The following is a 26,823-nucleotide window of genomic DNA, read 5'->3' on the forward strand; positions in this document are numbered from 1 at the left end:
AGATGAGAGCCTGTGAGGGTTTGTCATGATTTTAACTAGATCCCACACTCTCACTGGGCCTCTTCTCTACATGTCTCACGTTACTTCTCAGTGTTGTATTGTGCAACAAAGGCAAGTCCAACCTACTGCGTCTAAACACACAAACCCAGTGGGTTCTAGTGACAGTTTCTGGCTGTTACATCCACATCTCACTCCCTCAGGGCGAGCAGCACAAATTGTTGCCATATGACGTAATCCATCATCATTTGATAGTCCACGCCTTCCAGCCAACCAGAGAGCAGCGATAGGGGCGGCAGCCAATCACGTGAGCGCAGGCTCGTAAACAGCTATTAAAGTAGGCGGGGCGTTGTGAGCCAAGCCCCGCCCTCTGTTAGCATCCCCTGCTCTAAGCAAACAGCCAGAGGAAGGAAAGGAAGGGAAGGGTAGAGAGTGGTCAACTGGAGGAGTGTGTGAGTCACACACACACACACAGCAGCCATGAAGCTCAGCAGACTGACACACTCCACTGGGACAGTAGGTAGTCTCTGTTTGTGTGTGTGTGTGTGTGTGTTCTCAGTATCAGCTCAGTTGTTGTCAGCACAGATGTGCGTCTCACTTTGTGTGTTTTGTGCAGGCCGTCACTACATGTCACTGTTCTGTAAAACAGGGATGGGCTATTCTATCACAACTGGGGTCACAAACATGTGATTGTGTCTGATTTTAATGTCAACATTAGAATAATCACCAACCTGAGCATTAACACAGGTTGGTTTTGATGTTTTGACAGTTTTTAGTCATATTGTGTGTTTTTGTTATTTTTTTCTGTTCTTGGTGTAATTGTGTGTATTTTTCTGTCAGCTTCCGCATTTTTGTTGTAATTTTTGGGGTCACTTTTTGTCTTTTTGTTGTTGTTCTCTGTATTTTCCTGTCATTTTGTTAACAGTTTGTGTTGTTGTTTTTTATGTGTTTTTGTTACGAAGCTAGATGACCTGTTATCGCGCTAACTCCCGGGATTTAATCAGTGTGTGCTGGACTACAAAGCTTGCTGGAGCATAATCACTATGGCAATTAATGCTGAACAACCAACCTGTTTGCGAACAGGTTTTTCTTTGTCTTGGATGTTAGCGAATGCTAAAGCCCCGCCTCCTGACCAATTAGTTCTCTAAGAAAACGACCTGCCCATTGTTAGATGATCCTGGTTGGTGCAGATCTGGCAGCTATGTTTAAGAAAGAAAGATTATTAATGGATAAATGCAATCCTTTCATTTAACGATGACGTCCCTTAAGAAAGATATAGATTTATATTTACAGTCAGCTGATGAAGTCTGTGTCTCGATCGTATTCGCAGATGGGTGAAATCATTCATTCATTCATACGCTGACCGCCTCAGCAGGGACATACTACAGTTAAACAATGTGCTCTCGTCTCTCATCTCAGTGTGTGTGATAAATAGGTGTACTTAAAAGAAAAATGTGTGTGCTGTAATAAAGTTTAACTGCAGAGCGCTGTCCGTTTATCATCCAATGGATTAATATCAGAAATAATCACAGGCTTTTACGCCTTAACAGTGTCAACAGCTCCCTGACTGAGTTGTTTCATACCTGCCTTTTCTGTAACAACAGCGTTGTTTTGGTCTGAATTATGGATTTTAATTATTCATAATCCCTGTAGCGGGGGCTGCACTAACACTGTTGCTCTTCACTGTCATCATGGATTTATAGTCATTATATTTGTTTAAGATCATAAGTTGTTCCTCCATTCATTGTAAAGACACTCGCTCTGCCAGTTTTCTCCAGTGATTGGTCGGACGCTGCAATCTCCTCCCCTTTCATGTGCACGCGCACGCACCGAGGGTGAAATCACTTGGCTTAAGTTAGCGTGTGTTGATCGACGGTCGTAAGACAGCTCCTGTCTGACAGGGAATTTTTGGTGAGTTGAAGCCAGATAACGGAGATTTATCCAATCTAGATTCGTAACATAGACCCTTTGTTTGTGCATTTAAGTTATGTCTATGTTTTATGAGCCATTTTGTGTATTTTGTAATTTTTTATGTACTCTGCATTTTGCTACCGATTTGTGTATTTTTGGAGTCATGTGTGTTTTTGTCATTTTTTTTGTGTTCTTGGTGTAATTGTATGTATTTTTCTGTCATTTTCTGCATTTTTGTTGTCGATAGGTTATAACCCTATATTGCAACAATTTTTAAGGTTAGGGTTAGGTTTACAGTTAAGTTTAGTCTTAGTCACGTGACCTAAACTGGCAAATGACTGACCTATCACTTGACCTAAACTGGCCAATGAGGGACGCTGCGTACGGATAGAATGTCGCTATATTGCTACGGCAACCTTACAGATAGCCACTGCCATTAAGTAATGGGTGTAGTTTGTGAGTGAAGCAGCAATTAGTGAAGGAGTAGATCAGAGCCGCAGCATCTACATCATAAAAGGAGACCACACCCATCTCATAATCCACAAACACACCCACCTTCTCAGGAACACACTTCAGATGAAGAATGACTGAAGGGTCTTCACCTGCTACATACTCATTTCCATGTATGAGTCTCACAACCCAGGAACCATTCTCAGGATGTTTCCCTTCTGTCGATGGATTCTGAGGCGACTCCTAAAGTCCAGTCAGTTTTTTCTTTAACCTGAACCACAAAGTAACATCTGCCTGAACTGAAACTCTGTTTTCCTAAAACACATGAATAACGAGAAAATCTCTCTGGATTATCTGGAAGATTCTTCCACACATTCACAGTTCACTTCTTTCCCATCATCAGACAAGACGAGGTGAGGATGAGCAGTATAAGGATCAAGAGTCACATCTACTGCAAACTGCTGCATCATCTTCATCCTCATCATCTTCATTTCATTCATCTTGTCACTGAGTGTGTCCTCCAGCTGAGCCACAGCTCTCAGCACATTTTCCTCATATGATGATGGACAGACCATGACCTCTGTCCAGTCCTTGGTGGCTGGAGGAGCTTTCAGGTAGCAGAAGTGTTGGTGGAGGTGGAGGTGGTCTTCAGAGTGGGTGAGCTGCTCCACCTCAGAGCTTCTCTTCATCAGCTCAGACATTTCCTCCTCCAGCTCTTTGATCAAACCTTCAGCCTCTCTTCTGCTACCTGTTGCTCCTCTATCGTCTCCACCAGCTCCTTCAAGCCTCTATGAACAAGCTTCATCAGAGCAGTGAACACTTCCACATCTTCAGCTATCTGTCTGTCTGCAGCATCCTTCCTGGTTCTCATTGACTCTCTGATCTCCTCCAGCTTCTCTCGTCTCATCTGGATCATCTGCTGAAGGTCAGCCTTTATCTTCCACCTTCTTTTCTTCACACTCTTCTCTCAGAGGGACACGTCAAGCAGACACATGTCTGAGGTTTGCTGTGCTTTGGACACATCTTGGTTTCCAGGTTCTCCACAGGCTCCACCAGCTGATGTCTTCTCAGGCCTGATGCTGTCAGATGAAGGTCCAGGTGACTCTCACAGTGGGAGAGCACATAAGCCAGGTCGGACGTCAGGGCCTTCACTTTGGTTCCAATGCAGACGTCACAGGAAACTTCTCCTGGAGCATCTGCTGTCCGCTCTGATTCACGTCTGAACTGAGAAACCATCTCATGGATTAAAGTGTTGACCTTCAGCTGAGGTTTGATGCTGAACATGTGATTACACATGGGACACGTGTCGCCGACACTGGTCCTCATGCAAATTTAATTCTGAATCACACACGCACAAAATTTTTTATTATTATTATTACTCACCTTATTTACAAACGTTGCTCACTGAGGACGCCTGCTGGTCAATGTTTACGGGGTGTTTTTTAGGATATTGAAGCAACGTTAGTAATTTTTTAAAGCCCTTTGTGCAGTCACTCCTGTAGATTCTACACAGCTTTCACATTTATCCTGAGTTACCATGACTAGCTGTCATTATTGAGCTGTTTTGACTTATTCTGAGTTACCATGACTAGCTGTCAACATTGAGCCGTTCTGAAAAGCTGCATTTAAGACACTTTTATGAAATAATTGAACAGTATCATTATGAAATCATTTATGAACGGTATCATTGCAGCACATCTTTGAACTAAGCAGCAGCCATGTTGAAAGTCTCAGGTCAATCTGAGCCTGATTCACAGAGATATTCGAGGAACACACAGACAGACAGACAGACAGACAGACAGACAGACAGACAGACAGATTCCTTGCTTTATAGATAGATGACTCATTTTGTATATTTTTGGAACACTTTGTGTTTTTTGTGTACTTTGTGTATTATGTTGGGCTTAATATTCCTTCCAACTTCTTGAATTACATTTTTTGGGGATTTGCTTTAGGAGCCGCAAAAAGTTAAACTGAGGGCCATATTTGGCCCCCGGGCCGCCAGTTGCCTATGTATGCTGTAAAGGTGTCGCAGGAAGGAAAGGAAAGGAAAGAATTCTGCACATGCTATTTTAATTATAGATTTAATAATCAGTTACTAACCTTTGAGACTATTTCCTTTGTCTGTGTTTGTGCTTGTTCGGAGAACAAAAACAAGCCAATAATAAGACATCATATGGACTGCAGCAAAGCAACAAGCTGAGGTTTCAGATCAGAGCGAGACAAAGAAAACTGTTACTGTTGTGCTCTGTAAAGCCAGCGGTCAATAGAGGCTTTGTGTGATCACTGCACGCCTGTTTCACCACAACTCTGCGAGACACATAAACACACAGGGCCAGTATAGATACATTTAAAGACTGTAGAAAAGGCAAATTATTATCAATACTCAACAACAGGGAGGAAAAAAGCTGTCATGTTAGATCTGATTGCCTAGTTTGATTTTAAATAACTCAGACTAAAATAAACATATTATGCATCCTTGCTTAACAATATTTACTTCATTATATGTATTATAGTGCTGCATCTATTGATTATTTTAAGTATTTTATTGATTACTCCATTGATTGAGTATTTAATTAATGCTCAATTTTAAATATACAACAGGAAAAAAAGACAAAGCACCTAATAATAATTATACCAACCATTTTGTTTCCTTTTTAAGAACAAAAATGTATATATTTATTTATTTATTACATATGTATTGTGAAAAGTAGACCTTTTTTTTAAAAATACATACATAAGTCCCACGAAAACATTCCACTACACGTCAAACTAAGACAACAAATGCAGACAGGGTAAAAAAATAAATAAAACAAGGCTTTTGAAGGAGAGAGTTTTCTTTTCTTTTTTGTAGTTGAGGTATTTGAGGACCTTGAGGAATCATTCCATTCAATCACTAACGTCAGAAAGTGCAGACTAAGGTGTTTTGGCAAATAATCAATGGTTTCAATGGAATTTTTTTATCTAAACAAAATCACTACGTTGGCTGGATTGAGCGCAAAAAATCTGTAATATTGGTAAATTGCTCAGCGTGCAGTTTGCATGTCCTCTGAAAGTGTGTTGGAAATAGTTTTTCACACAAATACACATATGTTGGGTTCACTGCTGAGTTTGATTGAGTGCATGTGTATGTGTGTTTATTCGGGGTGTCTTTTACAGTAAGTGGCCCCACTACATTAGTATCTATGGCTTTATATTTAGTCCTTTCCAATCATTTCCTTGATACATCCTTCAGTCAGACTTTATCTTTATATTTGAATCAGCTCCATTTCTTTCCCTTTAACGCCTGTCAGTGAACCGTCACCGTAGCTTTACAGCATCAAAACTAAAGCACAACTGGCTTATTTGGTAGTTTATATTTAGCTGTAGCAACTTCTATCCACTCCAGTGCTATGGTCTATTGCTGCCAAGTGAGTGTTCTGTTGCACTATTTGTTCCTTTTTTATTTTAGATGTTTAAAAATGAGGTTTCATAGTGCAGCGAATGCATTTCTGCAGCTGGGCGTTGAATCCTGGCTGTACCTTCTTAAATGAGCTGACGTCAGCTCCTGTAACTCTGTTCATCACCAGTGGGGAAAGAAAAGAGATGAACAAAGGAATATTGTAATCAAAATGACAGAAGAATACATACAAACAAAAGCAAGAATACATTAAAAAAATAAAGAATTACAACATTGCAGTAAAATACAGTAAAAGACAACAAAAACACATAAGATACTCCAAAAACACAAAATTAGTCCAAAAATGAACAAAACTACAACATAAATACAAAAAAAATAAGGCCAAATAATACAAAACAACAAAAAAAAAACTCAAAATGACTCAAAAAATATACAAAAATACAGAAAATGACAACAATTTTACAAGAATATTACACAAAGGAAAAAAAAAACAGAAATGCACAACATGCCTCTTAACGAGCAAGACTACCACAAACATACACAGAATGACAGAAAAGTACACAAAACAAAAGCAAGAATACATTAAAAATATATAATTACATATTGCAGGAAAATACAGTAAAAGACAAGGAAAAACAAACAAAACTACGACAACAATGAACAAAACGATGACAGTAATATACAAAATGTCACCAAATAACACAAAACAACAAAAAAATACACAAAATGACTTAAAAAATATACAGAATACAGAAAATGACAACAAAAGTACACAAAAAGACAAGAAAAACACAAAACAAAAGCTAAAAATTAAACAAAATATAATATAAAAACAATTTGCTTTTTCCTGATTTAATGCTAAAATTGGTCATTATTTTAAATGCTGAAATGAATGTTCATTAAACTGATCATTAAAACCCTGTTTCTGTTTATTTCATTTCTTAATCATATGATGACAGATTTATTTTTCTCCTCGACGTCCATAAGCCACGCTAAGAACACTGGTCTTATTTTAGGTTCGCTGTCATTGCTTCCCTGGTTTTCTACTAATACCTACACGTGTCTAATTTTAGACAGTCGTCATCATTACAGATTCTACTTCCATCTGTGTGTTCCCTCAGCTCTGCAGTCAGTCCCTGTGTAGTTCTACTCTTTAAAAGGCCAATGGAGGTGGATGAAGCTCCAGTAAAGAACACAGGATTAGAGGAGAACCATGTTTGTTGGTTTCACACTAAAACACAAGCTACTTAACACTAGTAATAATCGTGTCCCTCATCATAGAGTAAATGTGACGTCATTTTTTTTTCTTTTATTGTTGACAGCTTAAGATGTGACCTTTACTTTCCCAGTCAGGAGAAGTGGTTAAATCCTCTTCCCAAAGCTGGAAAAATACAAGCGTTGGTCTTATTCATTCTTGTGTGCGTGTGTGAGTGTTTGTTTTGACAACAGGACATGACGCTAAGAAGACATGAGGGATTGATTGCTGCTTTAGATTCAGCAGTGACAGATGTGCAGACAGAATGGGCGGGGGGGGCGTTGTACTGGGATGATGGTTGTCATCGTGTTTGTGCATTGGGTTTTTTTTTTTTTTTATCGCATGGAAGTGTCTTTTTTTTGATTCCCTGTTTTATTTTCAATTTAACACCTTGTATGTTTGCTTCACCAAGTGCTGCTGTCAGCTTTTCCTCCTGCTGCATGTCTCCGTCTGATGCATAAATAATACGTGAGCTGACCTACTAACGACTGGCTCAACCACATTTCTCATTTTGCTACAAATGCACATAAATGGCAACAAAACCCATATTTTTTAAGCATTAATAATAGATTAAAAAGTGTTGTTCTTTTTTGTCATTGTGATGCTTTTTCTTTCATTTAATTTGTGGGTTGCAGTGCACGCACCCTTACAGCTGTGCTTTTCCCACTGGATGTAAACATTGTGGTTGGTGCTTTGTGTAACGAGGCAGAATATGTGTAATATGTCCCCTGTATTACTGTAATGGCTGAGATTATGTACGACGCGCGGCTTCTTTTCTCTAGTCATGTATTTCAATTGTTGCTCTTGTGTGGGTTATTTAATAATAACCCATACATTTAATTACCATCAATATAAAAATCATTAGTGTTAATGTGAGGCTGCATGGAGAGACTTGGTGTTGTTGTGTAGGGGTGTAAATAATGTCCAGTTTCATGACGATACGATATGGTTGTTTCTTTCTTTCTTTTTATTTTTTTTGGTTTAAGGTTCGATTATTGCCGACTTTACAAAGTGTTCCAAGATTTTTATTTTTTTTTACTGATGTGTTTTCTATTTTCTTATTTCTTTGTTTTCATCACTGTATTTGATTTTGTCGTTTTAACCTGTAAAGTGTCTTTGTGTTTCCAGAAAAGTGCTTTTAAATAGAATGTGTTATTTAAATTGATTACAAATTTAACACAATCTGTTACATTTCACCTAAAGCTAGAAAACAACTATTTTAATGTTGCTGTTTAAATTGAGAATTTTTTTTGCTGAAACATTTCAGACATTTAAATGAAATGAATGGATCATTACACCCCTAATGTTTGATGAACATAGGTTAGCATTTTTATTTTACTTTTTGTTGCTTTAAAAAAAAAAAAAACAATAAAACACTATTTATAAACAAGTTTCATGTAACACAACATGACTAACAATTACTGGGTACACATAAAATAAATAACTATCCCTTACTGTCCACTGTTTGACTAATATTGATTGAACATTAGTTCAATCTGTTACTGCTTAACCTTTGAAACATACAGGCTGCTGTTTCTTACTGCAACCATGTCTTGCTGTTTTATGCACATATGTATCAAACCCTCACTTTTCAATGGGAAGGACTTGAAAAATCTCACTGAATAACGACAAATAAAGTAGCTGTATTCTTTCATTTCGTATGGGAGCAGTTTTATTTCTTTTAAAACACGTTTTTTAAAGTCTTGTTTATCATCAGTTTCCTTCCCTTTTTCCAGAATGTTGTCCACGAGTACTGGTGAATATCTTGCTTTTCCCAAGCAATTGGTTTGTCACATGATTCTTTCTTTTGCTGTTATGGAGCTTTGTGGAAAAATGAACAAAGCCAAAACCTTGAAAATGGGTCAAATATAATTAAGGGAAATAAAAGCTTTACTGGCTGACATTTCAGTCAGTATAGATGTATGCATCAGCTCTATTTTACTGTTGGAAACATCTGTTGTTGGACTGTGTTAGTTGTATTGATATTATCTTTCTTTCTTTTTGTGCAAACTGGCTTGTAAAAACAAAACAACAATGCGCCTCTACCTGTTTGACCTCATCTCTCCTCAGAATGTACACTCAGTACAGGTCTCCAATGCTGTTTGGCTGGTATTAACCGAGAAAAAATAACAACAAACACGTTTTCTACTGAATGTGGAATTAGAGCCTTGTTTCCATTGGTTCCTGGTACGTCCTGTGGGGAAATATGTAGGTTATTTTCAGACCTAAAACAGCACAGCCTTGATGAGATAAACATCATTTTTTCTCCTTTGTCTTGTTGCAGGTTGAATGCACTCGTCGTCGGTGGCGTTAAATGTCCTCTGCCATGGCCAAGCGTGAGGCGGGGGGCACCAGCCCTGTGGTGCGACAAATAGACAAGCAGTTCCTGGTTTGCAGCATCTGTTTGGATCACTACCACAACCCCAAAGTCCTGCCATGTCTGCACACCTTCTGTGAAAGGTAACTCACGTCTGTGCTGCATACTTAGATAATTACTGATCAACTTTGGTCTAATTATGACACAAATTCCCCTTAAATCGTGACTTTTTCTTTCTTACACTGCTCACTCTCCCTCAGACCACTGTAGAGCTCTCGATATATATAGACTGATGCCCCCAGACACCTCCTCCATTGTAAAAAAACAATTAAAAAGCTTTCAGCACATTCCTGTTTTATCCTGTCAGGTTAAGTTAAGTGCATTCAGGGACTGTTAAATTCTACGATCGGAGAAAAAGGCTCATTGTTGGGAGTTATTTACAACATTTCTTCTGGGAAGACGATGAAACATCACTGGAGCCTTTCTCTAAATCAGTGGTTCTCAACCTTTTCACCCCGTGACCCCCAAAATAAAGGTGCCAGAGACCGTGGACCCCCACTGTACCTGAAGGTGGTTGAAACCAGACATACACTTTGAAGAAGAGTAATGTGGAGACAGGGCCATCTATAAGGGGGGATAAAGGGAAGAGCTTTTTTGGGCCCAAAATGATGGTCCACTGTTCTATGAATCTATGATAACCACATTTATTTATTTATCTGAATATTATCCACATAAATTGGTTAAATGCTGCAAATTAGACTGGCCAGAAACTGACAGAAAAAGTGGTAAAAAAAGGTTTCAAAGTGTCAATATTGGAATAGTTATTTTAAACTGGAGAATAATGGACATGACAAATTGTGAATGGGGTTAAATTGGCAAAAATAAGCATGAAATATTGTGAAAAGAGGTTAAAAGTGACAATAATGGGTCAACATTAGGTGGAAAAAGTGGTGGAAAGGGTTTATAAGTGCCGGAAATGTCTTGAAAGTGTAAAAAAATGTGCAGAAAAGGTGTTGAAATTTGATGGAGAAGTGGCAGAAATGGGAGTAATGTTGCAAAAATGCATTAAAAGGAACAAAAATATGGTAAGAAAAAGTGATGAAAAGGTTAAAATATGGTACTTTTGGTGTCCTGACCCCAAGGTTGAGAACCCCTGCACTAAAGGAATGAAAGAGGAGGGAAGCTATCGGGTTGATGAAAGGATTGAGCATCAGGGAGAGAACAGAACCTGGATTATGGTTCAACCGGTTTAAGATCAAAGAATGATTTGTGGAACCGTTTCAAATATCCACCCAGTATGTGATCAATCCTTTTGTGTGAGTAAGTCGTATTTAAGACATTTAACCATTGGGGAACAAGTTTAATTATAGACTATGAGGAACGGTTAATGATGGACCCAGGCAGATGTTAAAGCACTTTCATTGGGTAGTTGCTGAGTCATGCTGTCTATACTCATCAGCATTGTGTTGGATCTTTTATTTTGCTCTGTGTTGGTTTGTTTTGCACTATTGTTTTCTTTAATACAACTTTGATCTTTAAATGATTCACTCTCAACTCCAAATGTTCATTTAACAGCAAAACATGATGAAGATATTTTGAGTTTTCATTTTAATTTTTTTTTTAAAAATAAAATATACTTTAGTAATTAATTGCACTTCTATTGATGTCCAGAATTGATATATTGATATTAATCATGATCAAGTTAATTAAACTTGCTTTTTTTAGAGCAGGGATTTATTCTGTGAAGTTGGTGGACAGTTAAAATAAGCGCTACTATCAAGTTGTTTTATTACATTAGAAAGTGTTCAAGAAAGATCAACTTTGTTGATGTGAACAGACTCAATCCACTGTAATCTGATCCCAAATTCAAACGTTTGTTTCCACTGTCTTTTTTCCGCTGTATTGTCAAAAACAATGAGTTGTTTTTGTCCGTCCAGCTGTCTCCAGAACTACATTCCTCCAGAATCTCTGACCCTGTCGTGTCCAGTGTGTCGGCAAACGTCCATCCTGCCGGAGAAAGGCGTCGGTGCACTTCAGAACAACTTCTTTATCACCAACCTTATGGAGGTTAGACTTAATTAATGAAATGTCTGCGTGTGTGTGCATTTATTCACTGAGGAATACACACACACACAGGAAGTGCTCAGGTAATAAAGGTGTGACAATATTTCTCTGTAGGTCTTACAGAGAGAACCTGAGTGCTCCATGCCAGAGGCCTGCAGTGTGTTAGAGTCTGTGAGTGCTGCGGTGGCACTGAAGCCTCTCTGCTGCCCCAATCATGAAGGAAAGGTGGGACGCCCTCTCTTCACTACCATCACTACATCTAATGTGATCTACGCCTTTCATTATAACACATAACATAAGGAAACTGTTTTCAGAAAGGCAGGGAGGATATAATTTAAAAGGGTTTAGAGATAGAACTAACATTGGAAAAACAGGTCTGTATCAATAGCTGGTGTTAGATTATGGAATAGTTATAAAAGACAGTAAAAGCACAAGGCAACTTTTAATAAAATATATACAAAAAACTGATTTGAAACAATACAAAGCTGAGAAGCAACATGTTAACCCAGAACAATAATGTCAATATAGTTTGAAGGTCTCACCATTATTAAGATAATTATTATTGTGTTCATAGGTATATTTTCTTTTTTTTCTCCTGGATCCGTGCTCTGTGTATTTAATCCTTATTTAATTAACCATCTTTTACTTATTAATGTATGTTTGTTTTTTTCTTTTCTTCTTTTGCTTTCTTTCGTCTTTCTTTTCGTTCTCTTCTCTTCTTTCGTCTTCTTTCTATCTTTCTTTTCTTTTCTTTCTTTTCTTTCTTTTTCTTTCTTATTTCTTTTCTTATCTTTCTTTTCTTTCTTTCTTTCTTCTTTCTTTCTTCTTCTTCTTGTTTAGGTTCTTTTTATTGTGTAATATTTCTCGAGCCTCTATGACACACATAGTTTCCCACTGGAATACATAAAGTATTTCTGATTCTGATTATATATGTATATGTATGGGGTGCATATACAGTATTTTATGTATATATAAGTAGCTCATAGATAAATTGGCTATACTGGGTAGGATTAAATAAGTCAGACTTCTTCCCACCCCTTTTTTGAACGTGTAAATGTTCTATTGAAATCTTCTTTTTTTTTTGTGTTTTGACTTATTTTGTGACATGTCATTTTATTTTTTATGCAATGTTTTGGTTTTTACATGTTCATAAATAAATATAATCAAATCAAAATCTTGGCTTGTTGGTCTCCTGCTGCAGGTGAATGGAGTTCTACTGTGAGTCATGTGAGACGGCCATGTGTCTGGACTGTACGGAGGGCGAGCACCGGGAGCATGTGACCGTTCCTCTGAGAGATGTTCTGGAACAGCACAAAGCAGCTCTGAAGACACAGCTGGATGCCATTCACAGCAGGTGCAGTAAAGCCTTCACAGCACTCACTGCCTATTTTTTATGTTATGACCACAATCAAGGCTAACTCCTCCCCCTGTTGAGTTCAATCTGTCAATATTTCTATCAGTCACATGTGTGATGAGCTTTTTATGATCTGTTTGTATCATTTATTTACCATATATTAGCTGTGATTGATTGTAGATTTAAATTTGTGTTGTAGGCTCCCTCAACTCACGTAGCCATTGAGCTGGTGAGTGAAATCTCTCGGCAGCTGAACGAGAGGAAGAACGACGCAATAACAGAGATCACCAGCACGTTGAAGAGCTGGAACGAGCTCTACATCAGCGCAAAACGGCCTGATCACAGACCTGGAGAACATCTGCAGCACCAAGCAGAAGGTGCACCCTCTACATTTGCACCTGGGCTAATTTCACATACGCTACATTGTTTAACTTTGTTTTTTTTTTTTTTTTCACTGAATCCTGCTGCTTTCTTTGCACAGGTCCTTACAGCCCAGCTCTCGGCCTTCTCCAGGGAAAGGACCACATCCAGAGCAGCTGCAGCTTTACAGAGCAGGCCCTGAGTCATGGGAGTGCCACTGAGGTGGGTAAACCCTAGGTGTCATCTAAGATGGGTGTTTCAAATGGGGGGTGCGTGATGGCACTACAGGGGGTACTTGACAGAGAGTGTGTGTAAAATTTACAAATATGAAAGCCTTAAAATATGGGTGTTTATTATTCCCCGCCACAAAGTGTGAAGGGTGGATATAGGTTTGAGCTCCGTCCGTCCCTCCGAGTTAAAGGGGACCGCTTTTTCCTCAGAACTGTTTTAATAAACCGAATTCGCTGTGTGGCTTCAGGGTATCAATACTTTGATGGAGTTCGAAAAAAATGAGAAGTTATTGCCCTTTGTTACGTTTTTTCAACTCTGGTTCGAGTATCTCAAAGGGGACAGCTTTTCTTAGAAACCATTTAAGATAGTAATTTTATATTCTAGATGTGATAATATTTTTTATGTATACATCTAAGTTCTTAGATTAGGTTGTAAGGAAAGGTATCCCCCATCAGAAACCAATCTGACGGGGGATGTTGATGACTATGTCTTTTTGTTATGTTTATTTTTAGTTAAAATACTAATCACACTAATGATGATGGAAATGATCTTGATTAGAAAATGAATTGAAAATACAAGCGTCAGTCTTGGTCCCACATTAGGTGGGAGAGGACCGGAAATGATAAGAACCATAGACATAAATCGATTCACGTGCCACAAAATACTGTTTCTTTTCCCTTATTTACAAAATGAGATTCTTTATAATGTGTGTTATCACATTCCATAGAGTATTCTGAGATTAATTAGCCAAACTACTGATCTAAAGCACAATGTGAATAAGATTTTTATTTTTGTAGCAGGACATCTGTCTGTCAATATCTAACACTTAAATCGCTAATACCTCATCTGACATGTGTTGTGTGAGCACAGGTGTTGTTGGTTCAGAAGCAGATGAGTGAGCGGGTAACGGCACTGGCCCGGCACGACTTTCCAGAGAAACCACATCAGAATGCACATCTGGACTGTCAGGTAACAGCTGCTCATTGAATTTCTTCTTCTTGTTTGAGACTGAACATGGATGGCTTTGCAGTAGGTAAGCGTTCAAAGTAGGGGTGTGCATTGCCATGAATCTGACGATACCATTCACAATTTGCATGTCACGATACAATATATCCTGATACTAAACAATATGTTATACATTGCGATGTATATCGCAATATCAACATAACTAATTTCACCTTTACAACTACAAAATGGTAGGAAATACATTTTTTTTTTTTTTTTTTTTAAACTTGTACTGTAAATGGTAACTAACTGTAATTCAAGTACCAATGTAAAAAAACAAGTGTATGTTTACCAAACTGTCAAATAAGATTTTTCCAAAAAGTTTATCTTTTGCTTCTACAACAGATTATGATTCTGTTAAGTTCTTAATTTTTTTTTTTAAAGTAACTACATATGTCTATAAAAGTACCCAATATGTTTTATGAAATGAAGTACAATCAGCTTCCAAGCTAAAATGCATTGAGAAGTGAATTAGTTTAACAAGGTCTGATGTGGTTGACTGACAACCAGTGACCGGGCGTTTACGTGCTATGCATATGTTGGCGCAACATTTTTTTGTTAAAAAAACATTGCGATTATCACCGAATCAATTTTTTTTCTTACACTTTTAGCTCAAAGTGATTAATTGTGCTTAATTTGAAAGAATTGTCACCATTTTTTGTTACTGAAAATCACACATTTTTAATAAAGGATTTCATCCTCCTGCTGCAGGTTGAGACCGAAGGTTTGCGGCGCTCCATCCAGAACCTTGGAGTTCTCCTCACCACAGCAGCTGTGGCCCACACTACCGTTGCTACAGGGGAAGGCCTTCGCCATGCAGCCACTGGGCAACACCACACTATTACCGTGACAACTAAAGACAAAGTAATAATAATAATAATACATTTTATTATGTATTTATTGCTTTTGATTCTTGGAATTGTTGGTTGCAGGATGGAGATTTGGTGCGGACAGGAAACGCTCTTCTAAAAGCGGAGATAACCTCCGTGGACGGGAGCCGCGTAGCAGAGACGGACATAACGGACAATAAGAACGGGACGTACGAGGTGGGCTACACGTTACGCTCTGAAGGCGAGTACTCATTCGCCCTCCTGCTGTACGGACAGCCCATACGTGGCAGCCCGTTCCGTCTGCGAGCGGTGAAGCCGTCGGACGTTCCCCAATCGCCGGACGACGTGAAGAGGAGGGTGAAGTCTCCCAGCGGGACAGGGGGGCACATACGACAGAAAGCTGTGCGACGGCCCTCCAGCATGTACAGCACCACCAAGAAAAAAGAAAACCCCATTGAGGACGAGCTCATATACAGAGTGGGTAAGAGAAATGAACGAGGCAGCAGGAAACGCCTTTAAATCTGCCCGTGAGCAGATTTCAAACTCTAATCACTTCAAATTAGCTTTAACACAAAAGGTCATTGCAAGTGTCAATCTGGCCTCCAGGCACAACAGCTTTTTTGCATTTAATGACGCTGTCTTTGAGTGAAAATCAATACGATGACGCTTGTCAGAGCAAAGAGATTAAATACAGCTGTGTTTATCTAAACTGTGGACTGGGCCTCAAAATGGATCACAACAATCAGATTTTTTAGAATACAGTAATAATTATTATTATAGAATGTAAATTATATTAAAAAAAACTGTTTTTCAGGAAATTTACTAGCATGTTTCCACTGTCAACTGTCACTCTTCTTCAGAGGCATCTGCTGATCGCTTTGATGTCCTGAAAAACAGGACATCAAAGGGATGTCCTGTTGAATTTTTAAAGATTCTGAATTTACTGTCATATATATTATATATATATATATTATATAAAATTAAGTATTTTTTTAATTTTTTAAGTTAATTTGTTTCCTTAATGAAAAAAATACACTTCAGGAGGAGTATCTTTTGCATTTTACATATATATTACAACATAAATAGTTTGTTTATTGAGGTTATTTGTCTTTTGCTGAACAACAACCATTGAACAACACTATGGTGTTCCTCGAATGCCATTTAAAAATTATAAAATTATAGTTTTTGTGTTACATTTTCAGATGTATCATTTCGGCGTCTTGCATTATTAAGTAAAATGTTCTTTCAATTGATTTCTTTGGCAAAAGCCAAAACTTTCTCCCGAATGACTTAAGTTGTCCTTCAGGTTTGTCAAGTTTTTGTTTTTTTTACCCATTCGCCTGGAAATCATGGAAGCAACAGTTTGATTATTTTTGTGATGAAGTGCGTCTTTTCTTTCGTCTCAGGTTCCAGGGGCCGGGAAAAAGGAGAGTTCACCAACCTGCAAGGAATTTCCGCCTCCAGCAATGGCAGAGTTGTTGTAGCCGACAGTAACAACCAGTGTATACAGGTAAGAGTCACACACACAAACACGCACACACAAGGAGAAGCAAGCAGAAACTGTGCTACACCAGTCTCAATGTTAGGAATCTCTGATTGATTTCAGGTGTTTTCGAATGACGGACAGTTCAAAATGCGCTTCGGGGTCAGAGGTCGTTCTCCTGGTCAGTTACAAAGACCGACAGGCGTCACCGTGGACGTGAACGGCGACATTGTTGTGGCCGATTACGACAATCGATGGGTCAGCATCTTCTCCCCAGATGGAAAGTTTAAGGTCAGAGCTGAAACATCTCAGTGTGTTCATTTAACGTTTTCTGTCTATTCTAAAACATAAAATACAAAAACAAGTGTGGCATAGGATTAACATGTGTTGTTAAAACGCTCTGTCACAGAATAAGATCGGATCAGGCCGACTCATGGGTCCCAAGGGCGTGGCCGTGGACAAGAACGGACACATCATCACTGTGGACAATAAGGCCTGCTGTGTTTTCATTTTTCAGTCCAACGGGAAACTTGTGACCAAGTTTGGAGGCAGAGGGACGTCCGACAGGCAGTTTGCAGGTTTGTGTGAGAGTCGCATATATAGAGCAAATATCATTCACACTAAATCATTTGTTTTCTACCTTATTAACATTTGGCAATTGACCTTTTCTCCTGGCCCATTAAGTTGTGTTTTAATGAATCAACCTAACATTTCTGCATGTGTAAGTATCAGTGATGATGGAGAGGAAAAACTTTTCCTAACAGGAACAAACATTAGCAGAACCAGACTCGGAGATGGCAGCATCTGCTGGACTGGCTGTGGTTAGTGGTCAGGAAGAGGAGAACAGAACAGGATAGAGAGAAAGAAACAACGTTAGAGTATCACAAACTGGTTGAAGCGCGAACCAACGGCAAAATCAAACTAATGGTGGGACACGATTGAATTTTTTTAGATTTTGTAATTAATTAATATTGATTAATATAAATGAATCGCCCAACAATATCTGTCATGGGAAGTGACGTTTTTCAATTTAAATGGATTATGGTAAATGACTGAATCAGTGAAAACAATAAATGAGCTTAAACAACAAAATTGTTTTAGTGTTTTAAAACATCAACTTTAACATGCTTTCCTGGGCAAAACACGAGACAATACAGCATTTTATTTTAGAAAGGGCTGTTTGATACTAGTGCTCCTTTACCTTTAATACTAGAGGAAAGGAATTGGTTCATTTTAAGTGAATGTTTTAAGTAAGTATTGGTTCAGGGCTGGGAAATATATTGATATTCAAGATATGTCGCGTTTTCTATTTTGGAGATACAGAAAATGACAATATCGCCTATATTGAGTTATGTTTTTACAGCTTATTTTGTATTAAACTACTTGTTTACTACTTATCAGAAGAACATGAAAAGCACAGTTAGATGATTTCTGAGTGCACATATTGTGTGACATTTTGCATCAACAAATTTAACCCAGAATTGTCTTACTGGTCAGATTTTATTTGAATTAAACATATCAAGATTTATATCATGATTTTTTTTGATTAAAAAAAAGTATCACGATATGACTTTAGGTTCATATCGCCCAGCCCTAATTTGTTTTATTTAGTGAAGTAAAAAAGTAAATTAATCCATCCATCCATTTTCTTACCCGCTTATTCCCGTTTAACTGGGTCGCGGGGGTCTGCCGGTGCCAATCTCCGGCTCTCATAGGGCGCTTGGCGGGGGTACACCCTGGACGGGGCGCCAGTCCATCACAGGGCAACACAGACACAGACTGTGTCACTCTCTCATTCACTCCTATGGGCAATTTAAGAGACTCCAATCAACCTTACAGTCATGTTTTTGGATTGTGGGAGGAAACCCACGCAGCACGGGGAGAACATGCAAACTCCACACAGAAAGGACCCAAGTGTCCACCCCAGGGCTTGAACCCAGGACCTTCTTGCTGTGAGGCGGACGTGCTAACCACTAAGCCACCGTGCTTAAATTAAATTAATAAACTAATTAATAAACTTAAATTAATATACTTCACAATTGTTTTAGAAACAGATGGATTTCCATGCGTTAGCCAGTGCTTTTGCCTTTTACAGATGTCAGTGAATGCAGCACCAAAGTTCAAGGCTCTCTCAGTCACATGGTCATGTTTAATCTGGTAAACTTTGTAGAGAAAAGTGTTTGTTTCCTCTTTATTTCAGGGTTTGCTCCGTCTCTGTTAATAAGTCCATTATTAGTCCATCGATTGTTCATTAACATTATCATAGGTCAATAAACTGCTCCAGAAGCGTCTTTGTCAAACAGAGGATTTAATTAGACTTTATTTCCTGCATTGTTTGTTTCTGTTACTTCTTTGAATTGTTGGTTTCAGAGTAAAGTGACATAATTCTGAATTTAAAAAATCATTTCCACTCAGTATTTTTCAGTCCGGGATGAATATGAAGTTTTGGAAAAGACATACATTGTCATCTACCTGCTCCTCCACATGCTTCTTTTTTCTTCTTTGCTTATTTCTTTCTGACATTCTACTCTTTTTTGTTTTGTTTTGCTTTCTTCCTTTCTTTCTGTTTTTCAATTCAGAAAAACTTGGCCCAAACTTGACTAAATCTGGCTCAGTTTTCAGTAAGTACTAAATGTGGGCTTGCTGCAATCCCCACAATGCAGTTCCTTCCCTGTGTCTATAACCCAAACCCCCTGATCGTGTTTGACCTGGACGCACAAAGACGAGTCCAACAACTTATGTGCATTTACATTTTCAAAATATTTTCATTTATTACAATACATTTATGTCTTTTGAAGTGAAATTGCAAAAAAAAAAAAAGGAACTAACAAACCAATCAAGTTTGTTGATTATACGTTGAAAAATTATTTCAGGATCCACAGGAAACATTAAATGTGGTCCTGATGTTGAATGGTGTGAAATCACGTATTGCTTTTAGGATTAAAGATGCTAACCAATGCATGTGACAGATGCTAACAAACTATTCCAATCACATGAGCTTCCCATATGATTTGTATGAAAAAGCTTGTATTTAAGCAGCCTTTTAACTCTAAAAAAACACTGACTTTGTGTAAAATCTATAATATCTATGTCTCTCTCCATTTTTCCAGGTCCACACTTTGTTGCCGTGAACAACAGAAATGAAATCATTGTGACTGATTTTCACAACCACTCTGTAAAGGTACTGACACTTTGTCTGTGGTTTTTTTAGAGACCTCAGGATTTGAGCTTGACTCCACCCACCTATCTGTCTGTCTGTCTGTCTGTCTGTCTGTCTGTAGGTGTACAGCGCTGATGGGGAATTCTTGTTCAAATTTGGCTCTCATGGAGAAGGCAATGGGCAGTTCAATGCTCCCACTGGTGTAGCTGTGGATTCCAATGGAAACATCATTGTAGCTGACTGGGGTAACAGCAGGATACAGGTGAGAACTTTCAACATAAACGCACGGGGAAATGGTCATGTAGATGTATCAATGTAGAGCAGGGGTGTCAAACTCATTTTTGTTCAGGGGCCAAATATAGAGCAGTTTAATTGTGAGAAAACAAATAATTTCAACATTATTGTGTCCTAGTTTTCACTTCTACATATACACAAAATACAAAATATATAAGAAACTGACAATATCCAAGCAATAAGTGACCTATATCAGTCCCAACTGGGTCTTTACTTTAGATTTTCTACATTTTGTGACCAATTTCTGTTTAAGTAAGGGAAATAATTTTGTAATAATGTGAGTAAAATTGAAGCATGAGTGAGTTTTGAGTTTTTTCCCACAATAAAATGACTGCAATCATGCGATATAAGCACGAGGAAAACTATGAGCCCCTACAAATATTGTTGAGTTAAATTTAAATATTGTTGAGTTAAATTTACACAATGATTCATGTTTTTTCTGTCATTTTTTACTTTACTTTCTCAGGCGGGTTGAATTGGATGGTTTAAAGGGCCAGATTTGGCCCCCAAACCTTGAGTTTGACACGTGATGTAGACTAAAGAATCACCAACGCAATCCATTGAAAAAAAATAATCTCTTAATGTGTAGCTATAGCCTTTATTCTTTTCACATTTGATAGTTGTAATTTTGAAAATGTCTCCAATGGGTTTTTTTGCATCAAGAATATACGGATTTGACAAAAATCAGCTACTTTAGTCATTCCCTTTACAACTTCTTTTTTCACCACAGTTCATCACTAAGCTGTGATTTCTGACCAATTTTTAGATTTGTCACATTAAGCCTTTCGTTTCTGAATAAAATCCAACTATTAGTCATTTGTCTACATATACATTAGAAGAAGAATCGGGATCAAGTGAGTGATAATCTCCATTTAAACCTTCATTGCTGTTGTTGATGGTTGAAGTCACACAGATGGATGATCAGTAATGATAATGCACAAGGTTACAGCACCACCTTGTGGTACTTTGTGGTATTACATAAAGGGTGGCCTAATTCAAATATAAACACTTTACTGACAATTTTTAAAGCTAATTGTCACCAAACGTCATTATTTATAGCAAAGATCACTCCTTCTTGGACTCTCTCTGTGTGTTTCAGGTGTTTGACAACACAGGGTCCTTCCTGTCCTACATCAACACATCAGCAGACCCCCTGTACGGGCCCCAGGGCCTGGCTCTCACTTCTGATGGACACGTGGCCGTTGCAGACTCTGGAAATCACTGCTTCAAGGTTTACAGATATCTGCAGTAGAAGAGTAGAAGACTACACTGACTGCACTGAGGCCTATATCACCATATATGGTCACATCCTGCTTGGAGACGAGGAACTGCATCGTGCCTGCCTGTATAGTAATATAGACGATTGGATTAGCACGTACTTAGCAAACAAAAAACATGTTACAACCCAAAGCCAGCAACACGTGTATAGTTATAAGCTAGAAACTGTAATGAGATCACTGAATGGGGAGATTGCTCAGGGATTAATCAATATTTGGTTGCCCTTCTTTAACTTTACCCAGAACAATAGGATAAATGTAGTGGAAATGGAATACATTTCTATTTTTCTTCATATATATTTAGCCTGTGGGTGTCGAAGCTGCTGAGGACGATAATACAGATAAACACATAGTGTCAGCCTCACTGATCAATAGTATTTCTTGCTAAAAACATAAGTATTTACTTGGTCTGGGCAATATATTAAAATTCAAGATTCTATTTTGGCGATATAGAAAATTACAATATCGCCTATAACAAAATCTTTTTATTTGATCACTTTCGTGTGAAAATACTCGTTTTAGGCGTGAAACAGCTCAGTTGGATGGATTTCTAAGTGCAGAACTTCCCCTGAACAAGCCACACTACAGAACTCACTCACACGTGCTGTCCCTTAGAGGAGAAAAAGCCAAAAGTGGCACATTTTGTTCAGCTGTTTGTTCATAAATTTGCCTGTGTGGCATTTTTTCATCATCAAATTTAACCAAGAATTGTCCTTCTGGTAGGACTTTATTGATTGAGTTAAAAAATATCAATATTTATATTGTATATTGCCATTTTGAGAAAAATGATAAAGATATGAGTTTTGGTCCATATCGCCCAGCCCTAGTATTTACTCACAAACAGATGTTGAAGGTTAAAATTGCTGCTCATGAGATTGTTTTTGAATCCCATCACAAACATTGGGTTTATGGTCATGTGACTTGAACATTGAAAAAGTTTCTCACATTGCATTGTGGGATTGGAGAAATCTTTGTAGAAGAAATGCAAGTCTGTGGTGACACAGAGGAAGTAGAATCCCTTCTTTTTTTTGTTGTTTAATGAAATATCTCACGTTTTCACAAAATTTGCGATTTTAGGTTAGACCGCAGCGTTCAAAGATACATTTCTGATATTTAGGAAGTGTTTTTACTTCGTTCTTATCATTATTTCCTGTGTTTCTTTGCCAGAGAAGAAAGACAGTGATTCTTTTGAAGCCATTTTTAGTTCATGGCAGTGAGACGTTAAATTTCAGCCTTATTCAGGTGTATCATCTACCGTAAAAATGTGGAAACAGCAGAAATGTCACTTTGGCAGAGTTGTTGGGGCCACACTGGAAATACAGGTACAGTTTAAAAAAAAAAATGTTAGGGCACTTCCCCGGCAGCTTTAAACTTGTGCTACTTACAATTTTGTGGACATTTTTGGTAATTCCATTCTCCCATCAATAAAACGAGGCCCTCTAACATCAATTCATAGCATGACACATTAACGCTCAGGCCTTTATGTGAACACTGCTGCACGCTAACCCTAAGCACACCATATCGTCGTGTTCCCACTTATCATCCTGCACATGATCACATGCTGCTGTTTTGTTCTCAAAACAAGCACCGAGAAGCACAAACAGCTACAAACACACCCGCAGTTGTTCTCTTCCAAGAACCAATAAAATTTTTTTTTTATCGTCTATCGTTTCACATTCTTGCACTTCCATGCACTAAATAATGTAGTTGTACAAATAGCTACACATTGGTGTGTAAATATATACAGTACATATATATATATATATATGGATGTGGTGTCCATGTTCTTTAGATATATATCTTATTAAAACAATCATGGTATGCCAAACAGTAGCCAAATGAATGAGTGAAACATCATTGGAACAAAGTTGTACATTCACACATTATTTGTTTTATCTTAGTTTTTCAAAGGGTTTTAATTTATTTTTATTCTTTTTTTTTTCTATGTAACTTGTTCTACAAATTATTTTTCTAATCTCTGCGTTGGAACGTTCTTCTCTTTGCCAAACATTGTGGAACGTTGTGGCTCGTAGCACTGGAAGCTGTTCACTCCTCTGCCTTTTTATCCAACCAGCTCATTAATGCTTAGTTTAGAAGTGAGTTTTGTCCTTCTGCCAAAATGTGTTGTCGGCATCGAACTTTGCACAAAGACAATATTCTAAGATTTATACAGAAAGAGTAATATATGCTTCTGTGTGTAGTTCATTAAACATATCCCCAAAGTGTTCTGTATATTGTTGTCGTGTAACCTGTTTATTCAGTGTTTTTATTCACACACAAACGCACACTTCACGTGGTTTATGAAACTGTTGTGGCTTTTTTCTGATTGTTTTTCATTTTGTGTTCTCGCTGTCTTTTTTTTAAATTTTTTATTTTTTTGCAGAGTACTTATGACTGTATGTCCTGCCACTGACATATCAGTGTAAAATACACGGAGCACATTAATAAACATAAAGAATTGTATGTACGTTTGCAAATGTATATGAAAGAGGTAAGAAGTACAAGAAGTACCATAACTGCATTTATATAACAGAGAAAAGTGTGATTGTAAATAAAAAAAATGTAACTACACCATTGCTTGAGCAAATGGAGATCATTTTTAGCTTTATAGTGAGGCATAAAAATTAAAAGATTTCAGATTTTTTTTTTTTTTTATTGTAAATAAGGCATAAAAACGGCTGTTAAAATTTCAAAAGACTCAAAACGAAGGTAAAGCTATATTAAGGCATAAAAAAGGCAAAAAAAATTAAAACGCCTCAAAACGAAAGTTAAAATTTAAAACGACTCAAAACAAAAATAAGACTAAAGTAAGGTGTAAAAATTGGCAAATTTTTTTTTCAAACGCCTCAAAACGAAGGTAAGGCTAAAGTAAAACATAAAATGGGGCAAAAAATTTCAAATGCTTCAAAACTGAGGTAAGGCTACAGTAAGGCAAAAAAAAAATGGGTAAAAACTGGCAAAAAATGTTAGTTTTACCCTACTGATGATGTGTTGTTGCAATAGTAATGCCTTACCTCTGATTTTGGGTGATTTTTGTGATTTTTTGCGCCTTACTGCTCTTTTATCTCATTTTAGGTATGTGCATTTTATTTGCAGTAGTTTTTAGGGTCTAATGATGGTTTTAACTCTTTTTTTTTTTTTTTTTGAAAATTAGGAAAAAAATGCCTTACTATAGCCTTAGATCTGATTTTCGGCGATTTTTTTAATTTTTGTCATTTTTTTATGCCTTCCTGCTCATTTTTTTTTTTTATTATCCCATTTTAAGTATGTGCATTATATATGCAGTACTTTGTAGGGTCTAATGATGGTCCTAACTCAATTTTCTTTTTTTTTTTTAATTTTTGAAAAAAATATGCCTTACTTTTGATTTTGGTTGATTTTTTTTTGTTGTCATTTTTTGTGCCTTACTGCTTTCTTAGCCCTGTTTAAGTATGTGCATTATTTTTGCAGTAATTTTTAGGGTCTAATGATGGTCCTAACTCAAACTTTTTTTTTTTAAATTTTTGAAAAAATATGCCTTGCTAAAGCCTTAATTTTGATTTTGGGTTATTTATATTTTTTGTCCTTTTTTGTGCCTTACTGCTTTATTTGCCCTGTTTAAGTATGTGCATTATATTTGCAGTACTTTTTAGGGCCTAATGATGGTCCTAACTAATTTTTTTTTTTGAAATTTTTGAAAAAATATGCCTTGCTATAGCCTTATTTTTGATTTTGTGTGATGTTTGTTTTTTGTCATTTTTTGTGCCTTACTTCTTTCTTAACCCTGTTTAAGTATGTGTATCATATTTGCAGTAGTTTTTGGGGTCTAATGATGGTCCTAACTCAATTTTTTTTTTTTTTTTTGAAATTTTCCAAAAAAAATGCCTTGTTATAGCCTTACTTTTTATTTTGGGTGATTTTAGTTTTTTGTCATTTTTTGTGCCTTACAACTTTTTTAGCCCCATTTAAGTATGTGCATTATATTTGCAGTAGTTTTTAGGGTCTAATGATGGTCCTAACTCAATTTTTTTTTTTTTTTGAAATTTTCAAAAAAAATGCCTTGTTATAGCCTTACTTTTTATTTTGGGTGATTTTAGTTTTTTGTCATTTTTTGTGCCTTACTGCTTTCTTAGCCCCATTTAAGTATGTGCATTATATTTGCAGTAGTTTTTTAGGGTCTAATGATGGTCCTAACCAAATTTTTTTTTTTTTGAAATTTTCAAAAAAAATGCCTTGTTATAGCCTTACTTTTTATTTTGGGTGATTTTAGTTTTTTGTCATTTTTTGTGCCTTACTGCTTTCTTAGCCCCATTTAAGTATGTGCATTATATTTGCAGTAGTTTTTAGGGTCTAATGATGGTCCTAACTCAATTTTTTTTTTTTTTTTAATTTTCAAAAAAAATGCCTTGTTATAGCCTTACTTTTTATTTTGGGTGATTTTAGTTTTTTGTCATTTTTTGTGCCTTACAGCTTTCTTAGTCCCATTTAAGTATGTGCATTATGTTTGCAGTAGTTTTTAGGGTCTAATGATGGTCCTTACTCAATTTTTTTTTTTTTTTGAAATTTTCAAAAAAAATGCCTTACTTTTTATTTCGGGTGATTTTAGTTTTTTGTCATTTTTTGTGCCTTACTGCTTTCTTAGCCCCATTTAAGTATGTGCATTATGTTTGCGGTAGTTTTTAGGGTCTAATGATGGTCCTAACTCAATTTTTTTTTTTTTTAAATTTTCAAAAAAAATGCCTTGTTATAGCCTTACATTTTATTTTGGGTGATTTTAGTTTTTTGTCATTTTTTGTGCCTTTCTGCTTTCTTAGCCCCATTTAGGTATGTGCATTATATTTGCAGTAGTTTTTAGGGTCTAATGATGGTCCTAACTCAATTTTTTTTTTTTTTGAAATTTTCAAAAAAAATGCCTTGTTATAGCCTTACTTTTTATTTTGGGTGATTTTAGTTTTTTGTCATTTTTTGTGCCTTTCTGCTTTCTTAGCCCCATTTAAGTATGTGCATTATATTGCAGTAGTTTTTAGGGTCTAATGATGGTCCTAACTCAATTTTTTTTTTTTTTTGAAATTTTCAAAAAAAAATGCCTTATTATAGCCTTACTTTTTATTTTGGGTGATTTTAGTTTTTTCTCATTTTTTGTGACTTACTGCTTTCTTAGCCCCATTTAAGTATGTGCATTATATTTGCAGTAGTTTTTAGGGTCTAATGATGGTCCTAACTCATTTTTTTTTTTTTTTTGAAATTTTCAAAAAAAATGCCTTGTTATAGCCTTACTTTTTATTTTGGGTGATTTTAGTTTTTTGTCATTTTTTGTGCCTTTCTGCTTTCTTAGCCCCATTTAAGTATGTGCATTATATTTGTAGTAGTTTTTAGGGTCTAATGATGGTCCTAACTCAATTTTTTTTTTTTTGAAATTTTCAAAAAAAATGCCTTGTTATAGCCTTACTTTTTAT

At 36.8% G+C, this 26,823-nt stretch overlaps 1 protein-coding gene across 1 annotated transcript; it reads left to right on the forward strand.

Moving 5' to 3' along the window:
• The first annotated feature begins 378 nt into the window (after positions 1 to 378).
• Positions 379 to 23,620, forward strand: trim3b (tripartite motif containing 3b). Its single transcript, XM_028466103.1, is given in 20 exon segments — positions 379 to 513; positions 9,298 to 9,473; positions 11,268 to 11,397; positions 11,509 to 11,622; positions 12,600 to 12,748; positions 12,948 to 12,961; positions 12,964 to 13,041; positions 13,044 to 13,076; positions 13,079 to 13,125; positions 13,230 to 13,248; positions 13,251 to 13,330; positions 14,210 to 14,308; positions 15,056 to 15,208; positions 15,277 to 15,655; positions 16,581 to 16,684; positions 16,781 to 16,948; positions 17,067 to 17,235; positions 19,768 to 19,838; positions 19,939 to 20,079; positions 21,211 to 23,620. Coding segments are annotated over 19 exon segments (2,247 nt in total). The 5' UTR covers positions 379 to 513; positions 9,298 to 9,327; the 3' UTR covers positions 21,364 to 23,620.
• The last annotated feature ends 3,203 nt before the right edge of the window (positions 23,621 to 26,823 follow it).

The sequence above is a fragment of the Gouania willdenowi genome, chromosome 14, assembly GCF_900634775.1.
Source record: "Gouania willdenowi chromosome 14, fGouWil2.1, whole genome shotgun sequence".
Taxonomy (NCBI): Eukaryota; Metazoa; Chordata; class Actinopteri; order Blenniiformes; family Gobiesocidae; genus Gouania; species Gouania willdenowi.